General features: G+C 50.1%; 1 protein-coding gene across 1 annotated transcript; it reads left to right on the forward strand.

The window, feature by feature from the left end:
* Positions 1-3,658: 3,658 nt before the first annotated feature.
* Positions 3,659-6,932, forward strand: ADORA3 (adenosine A3 receptor). The gene is given in 2 exon segments (NM_001003178.1): positions 3,659-4,188; positions 5,862-6,932. Coding segments are annotated over 2 exon segments (945 nt in total). The 5' UTR covers positions 3,659-3,838; the 3' UTR covers positions 6,457-6,932.
* Positions 6,933-7,266: the final 334 nt, after the last annotated feature.

Consider the following 7,266-nt stretch of genomic DNA (forward strand, 5'->3'; position numbering starts at 1 on the left):
TCTTTGTGATTCAGAGCAGGTGCTAGACCTACACTGTCCTTGTGCTCTGTTCCCACAGGCTTGGTCACCTCTTTTCCAGGTGTGAGGTTAGAACGTCATGTTGAGGATATGGCAACATCAAGTCCACGGATGCCTTGTACTTGTAAAAGCTTCATGTGGTTGTTCAGTTGCCCATTCATTTCCTGAAACCAGAGGCCTGGGTTTGATGCCGGCTCCGCCACTTCCTAGCTGCGCAACCCTGGGGAGGTTATGTCACCATTCTGAACCTGGTCTGCTCAGCTTTGATTACATTATCAATTTCATCAGAGAGCATTGAACAAGACTAAGAAAGTGAAGTGCCCAACACTGCAGATGGCATAAGGGAACATACCTGGCAGGTCCTAGCTGATTTATTGGTATTCTATACCCAGTGCCAAGCTGATGCCCCCGGTTCACTGAGGTGCTTTCCTACTCGTTCACTTATCAAAAAATATACTGGAGCACATCGATCCGCCAGGCATTGTGGTAGGGCTAGAAATGAAAAGTGGGGAGCCCTATGCTTCAGGAGCTTGCAGGATGACAGAGGAGGGGGGCCCGATAAACACAGCGCAGGGAGGGGATGTCTGGGAAGTTCTCTTCAGGGTCCTGTCTGAGAATAGTCTTGAAGAAAGAGTGCATGTGTTCTAGGTAGACATGGGGAGAAGGGCTTTCCAAGCCGGGTGCACAGGAGAGAGGAAGTGAAAGCATGGCGGTGCTTGTGGTGTCAGGGGGGAGGGGGACCCACGGTGCTTGTGGTATCAGGGGGGAGGAGGCTGCAGAGGCTGGGAGACTCCCGCCTTGAAAGGTCTCATGTGCCATTCCAGGGAGGCTGGACTTGATCCTAAGGGCTGCACAGAGGCTGTTGGGGGACTTGCATCTGGAGATGCCTCTGGAGGCTGAGGTGGTCCCTCCATGACAGATGAAGGAAGTTACCCGAGAGCAGCTGTGGGCCGTCTAGGGAGGGGGAGGGGTTGGTGGTAAGCAAGATGACCATCTGCCCTGGCCTCTCTGTCCTCTTCTCCAGGCTGCCTTCTGCTGTTCCATCTGGAGTGGAAAGTTGGCTCAGGGCCCAATCCTAGGCCTAATTGCAAAGTAACTGGAAACCTCTCTGTTCAACCTTCTTGTCACCCCTCTGAGTGGGAATGGGCTCAGGCCTCCCTTGTTCATGGAGAGGAATTTCCAGAGAACTCCCTGCTGGGAAGAGGTGGTTAGGTCAGGTGTCCCAAGAGTGCCCCCCCCCTTCCCCCCGCTTATCCTTTTCTCCTGGAATGACTTTCTCACAGGCTATCCTGTACCCACCACACTGCTCCTGTCACGGTGCTGGGTCACAAAGCCCTCTCCTTGATTTCTCTAACCAAGCCAAGATGGGCTAGTCCTAAAAGGACTCACCTAGGTCCTAATGGAGGATGAAAGGGCTAAGAATCAGCAAACACACCAGTCAGGTTTCCAGCTGCAGCTGTCCAGTCCTTCCCCAAGGCCTCGGTCCACTTCCCATGGCTAGATCCATGGCTCAGGCACTTTCCTGGCCTCTGCCACCTTTCCCCTTTGCCCAGCTTCTGGCCCATAACCACGCAGAGGCCCCTATCTCTCTCTCTTCCTTGGGAGCTGTCCATTGTCTGACCAGTTCTCAAACTCAGAACAAGGCTGTAAGGCAGACTTGGAGTGGCCAAAGCCCCCAGGAAACCACCCTATTGCTGTATTTTTGCTCCAACCAGGCAACAGGACTTGTCCCTACACCAAGAGAGTCTCTCTCTCACATAGGGCTGTTTGGTGCTAGCCGGTGGCAAGGGACAGGCCGGGAGGGCCCATCGTTTACAGCTTGCCACCAAGATTCAACAATTGCTTTAGGCCAAGAGCGACTTCTTTGGGTGGCATGCAGCCTTCTAAAAATAGGTCTCTGTGACTTCCTTCTCTGAAGCAGAGAGAAAAAAAGCAATGGCGGTAGAAACTTTGATGAGAAGCCCTGCTGGATGCAGGCAGAGTTAGCGCTGGAAAATGCTGGAGTGAAAGAGATGCAGTTGGAGAGGGCTGTCCCCCAGCCCAGGGAGAAATGACAAGTCTAGAGGCATGAGCAAGGGATTCAGCCTGGGCCAACCCGGGATGAGGTGGGGGAGCAGAGGGTGATGTGGAGGCCACATCCCGAGGCATCTCACCAGGGCCCTGGCGAGGAGGTAAACAACACTGTTGGTAGCGTCAAGGTTTAGTTGGGGCTGTACATGGATTGGCATTTAAGGCAAATATCATAAACCCTTCAGTTCACGGTGCAGGCTCAGGTCCACCCACCCCTTCTTGCTGTCTCTGTAAATAACCCCTTGGGGCAGGACTGAGAGCACCTGAACTAGAGGGACCTTAAGTGACCACTGCCTTTAAGTGTCTGGTTTCCAGAAGCTGCAGACCAGATGAACAACTTCCAGGAAAGCAGTTGGGTTCCTCATTCCTGCAGGCGGTGGTGAGAGGGTACGCTGTGTGACGGTGTGCACGCGTGGGCCTTTCCCTTCTCTCTGCCTGGCCATCATCCTGTTGTCCTGTTGTTCCTCAGAGAGAGTTGTCACCAGCTGGTTGCTGGCTGGAGGGAATGTGAGACCTTGGTGGGTGTGTGGGCTGACCCGGGAAATGGAGAGTCGGCAGATATGCTTATGGGAGGTGCCGAGCCTTTTTGCCCTTCTAAGCAGGGGCTCTTAGCTTGTTCCTTTAGCAAAGGATCTTTGATGCAGAAGCTGGATCCCAGCTGTGCCGACCAAGAGTCCACTCATGCCCCTCAATTTTCAGCGCTCGCTGTTAACGCACTGTCTCAGTCTGTTCAGGCAACTGTAACAGAACACCAAAGCCTGGGCAGCTTATAAGCAACAGAAATGGTCAATTCTGTAGGCTGGGAGGCCCCAGATCAAGGTGCCAGCAGCTCTGGTGTCTGGTGGGAGACAGCTCCTTGTTCCTGAATGGCGGAAAGGGTGAAGGAGCTCTGTGGGGTGTCTCTTATAAGACACTAATCCCACGTATGGTGGCTCCATCTCCTTGACCCAGCCATCTCCCAAAGACCCTACTCCTAATACTGTCACTTTGAGGCTCAGATCTCTCAACATATACATTTTGTGTGGGGTGGGGGAAGGACCCAGACATTCAATCTGTAGCGTACACTAAGAAAACAATAAATTCTGGCTAAGGCTGCCACCAAAATCTACTTCTTGTTCCCCTGTGGCTCCCGTTTGCCTCCTTGTCACGGGGTATTTCTGCTAAGCCAGCAGAAAGCCAGAACATTCAAGTCTGTGCTTCCACTGCTCTCTCACCCAGGCCTACACTCCCATCCAGTCCCAGAGTGAATGAATCTCGAGCCTTCTCCATGCCACTCACACCACTCCTCTGCTCTTTTCATCTGCTTGTGAGTGTTCCTGGTCTCTGCTTCCTCTTGGCCCATCTCACTTCCTGACCGCCCCCCCTAAGAAGGTTGCTTATCTCGATGGAGCTCAAGGAGGGGCAGGAGGCAGAAGCTATGAGCGTGTCTGTCTGGGGAACTTAGAGGAACGGCACTTTCAGATTCACCCCATAAAGAACTGTCCTCCACGCTTCCGGGAGCCCAGGGGTGTGTGGCCCATGAAGGGGCAGGAAATGATTGCCCCGAGATGGGCACCCTCTAAGAAAAGAAGGGAGGCTCTCCAAGGGAGCGTCCCACCAGAGAAGAGAAGGAATGAGCAAGTTGTGAATTTGGGACCGTTGCTGTTGCACCTGAACCTCTAGCGAGATGCCTGGCAAGAGCTAGGCTCACCGGGCCACACGGATCCTGTCAGCACGCCTATTACTTGGGAAGCTCCTTGGAGAAAGCAAGATGGCTGTCAATGGCACTGCCCTGTTGTTGGCCAATGTCACCTACATCACAGTGGAGATTCTCATCGGGCTCTGCGCCATCGTGGGCAATGTGTTGGTCATCTGGGTGGTCAAGCTGAACCCCAGCCTACAGACCACCACCTTCTATTTCATTGTCTCCCTGGCCCTTGCTGACATTGCCGTTGGGGTGCTGGTCATGCCTTTGGCCATTGTCATCAGCCTGGGCATCACAATCCAATTTTATAACTGCCTTTTCATGACCTGCCTGCTGTTGATCTTCACTCATGCTTCCATCATGTCCCTGCTAGCCATTGCTGTGGACCGGTACCTGCGGGTCAAGCTCACTGTCAGGTAAGAGGGGCCGTGTGGGGCAGTGATGGAGGTGCCTGGGACCCAGGGCTTCTTCAATGAAACCGAATCAAAACTGGCCTCTGAACTTGAAAGAGGGAGCTACATTTCTTTTCACCATTTGGTGTGTGAGGGTTGGAACAGTGTTGAGCTGGGACTGGGGAACAGAGGAGTGCTCAGGCCGTCTCCGCTGACTATGGGGGTGTACGCTTAGGCCCCCGGGGCAGCTAAGATGGTGGAAGCTTGATGCACCTTCAATTAGTAAAAGATGTTCTTGGGTTTTAGAAATGACAGAAACCTACTAGATAAAATAAGGAGCAGACAGAAAAGAATAGGAGGAGAGAAATAAACGGATGCTTCTGTTCTTTGCAGACGTAGGTTATTTTCAAGTTATTTTGACTTTGCTTCCTCTTCCAAGCTGAGGAGGGGACCAAGAAACAGTTCTCCATTGCAGAAAGTAGCAATGTGATGAGGTGAACAGGACGGACCACCTAATGGAGACATCTCATTCCCCAGGTGTCCTGAGTGACAATTGTCTTGCCCTCCTTCTCTCTGATCTTAGGGAAGAGATGCAGGGAGGGGGCTGTAAACAAGCTTTTGATACTAAAAAGCCTGAGCTTCAAAGTCCAGATCTTGATATCTGAGCTGGGGCAAGTTACTTTTACTGCTTTGGTTCCTCATCTTTCCATAGCGGTTAAGATACTCTGAACACAAATCTACCTCGCTTCGATTTCACCTCTGCTACTTGTAGCTTGTACAGGTTACCAGGATTGCTTGCTTTCTTTCTTTCTTTCTTTCTTCTTCTTTCTTTCTTCTTTCTTCTTTCTTTCTTTCTTCTTCTTTCTTTCTTTCTTTCTTTCTTTCTTTCTTTCTTTCTTTTTTCCTTTTCCACCTATAACATGGGGACAAATATTGCCACTTCCTTGTAATTACATAGTTCACACGTGTAAGGCTCTTAAAAAAATGCCTGCACACGGTCTATGCTCAGTCAATAGTAGCTCCAACTCCTGTCATCTGTACCCATCACCAGCAATGAAATGGAGATTATCATAAAAATAGCTTTAGTTTGTTGTGAGATTTAACTGAGATAAAGTCTCCTAAGTACACAGTCAATACTTAACAAAATCAGTTTCCTTCTTGTGTTGTGTGTGGGATGTTGTCAGGAAGGATGGTGCTTCTCTGTGGATGAGTCATCTGAGGTTCTGGAAGCACTTCCACACGATCTCCACACCTCCACAGACCCATGTAACTCAATTATCAAGTGTGGATGCCAGTGCAAACAGAGAAGCAGGGGCAGGCACAGGTGGAGGGGAGTGTGGAGAGGCAGTTATAACTTCTGGGCTTCGGCACAGCAGCCAAACAAAAGAAGGCAGAGCGTTGCTGGAAAGGTGCTTTAAGGAGATAGGTCATTTCTCACCAGGTCCCAAGAGACCTAGAAAACTCTTACCTCCCAGGAGTCAAAGAATTCTTGGGCTGGAAATGGAGCTGTGAGTGTGGCAAAGTATTTTTAATCCATTCTTGATCATATTTCTTTTAAAAAGTCCCCCAGACACGTTTGCCGGAATGCCAGCACTCTCCATCCCCGTCCCCACCCCATCCCCATCCCCGCTCCTGTCACCCCCTGCCCCTTCCTGTAGCAATTCTATGAACTCACCCATTCTCTTCCATTCCAACAGATACAGGAGGGTCACCACACAAAGAAGAATATGGTTGGCCCTGGGGCTTTGCTGGCTGGTGTCCTTCCTGGTGGGACTGACCCCCATGTTTGGCTGGAACATGAAACTGACCTCAGAGCACCAGAGAAATGTCACCTTCCTCTCGTGCCAGTTCAGTTCTGTCATGAGGATGGACTACATGGTCTACTTCAGCTTCTTCACTTGGATCTTAATCCCCCTGGTTGTCATGTGTGCCATCTATCTTGACATATTCTATGTCATCCGGAACAAACTCAATCAGAACTTTTCAAGCTCCAAAGAGACAGGTGCATTTTATGGACGGGAGTTCAAGACGGCCAAGTCCCTGTTTCTGGTTCTCTTCCTGTTTGCTTTTTCCTGGCTGCCTTTATCTATCATCAACTGTATCACGTACTTTCATGGTGAGGTGCCACAGATCATACTGTATTTGGGCATTCTGCTCTCCCATGCTAACTCTATGATGAACCCTATTGTCTATGCTTATAAAATAAAGAAGTTCAAGGAAACCTATCTTTTGATCTTCAAGACCTATATGATCTGCCAGTCCTCTGATTCTTTGGACTCAAGCACTGAGTAGACTTCTGAGTAGTTGTCCTTGAAAGATGATTCTTCACCCCCATTAACCTCCAGATTCAACATCAGTAAACACTTGAGGACCTATTTGCCTGAGCCAAGGGCTTTCACATCCTTAATTTCTTCTACTGAGGTGGGGAGCATTTGACTGGTTGCCTCCAATTGTATCTCCCCTAACACCCTTCCTGTAATCCAATTATTTTCTTGTCCTTCTTCTCTGATTCACTGTTCTGGATGTCTGACTTGAGGAAAATGTCCTGCTGTTACTACTGTTTGTGTTCCTCCTTCCCAAGCAAGAGGAGAAGTTATGGAATCCGAAGGAGGCCTTGTTGACTCAGAGATGAAAAGTCCCAGTCCTGCGGGACATGAGTGTGGTGGCGACTCTGTTCCACTCCATTGCAGAATCACACCAAGAAACCTACCCCAGCAGATGTCAGGGAGATGGTAGGAACAGGTCACAAAGGGAGACTTAAACTGCTGAATTCATCTGTAATTGTATTTGAGGAAATAAAAATGACCACTAACTGTCATGTAGCTCTTTTCTGAGAGTTCAGGGTTACCTGAGGTTCACAGACCCAGCTGGCAGATCTTGGCACTCTAGCCCTTGCCACCGGGAGCCACATGCCACGTTCACCTGTTTGGACTCTGGGCCCCTCACCCCTTGCCTTAGAACACCCTGCTTTTTTTTTTTTTTTTTCCGGGGCTGATCTGAGCTTTTGGCAACTTTATGAGCCATTCATCAATTGTTAGAGAAGGATCAAAGGGGCAAGAAAGGGGCACAGGGTAGCTATTACTTGTGGAGTGCTTTCTGTGA

The sequence above is a fragment of the Canis lupus genome, chromosome 17 (assembly GCF_011100685.1).
Source record: "Canis lupus familiaris isolate Mischka breed German Shepherd chromosome 17, alternate assembly UU_Cfam_GSD_1.0, whole genome shotgun sequence".
In the NCBI taxonomy this organism is placed as follows: Eukaryota; Metazoa; Chordata; class Mammalia; order Carnivora; family Canidae; genus Canis; species Canis lupus.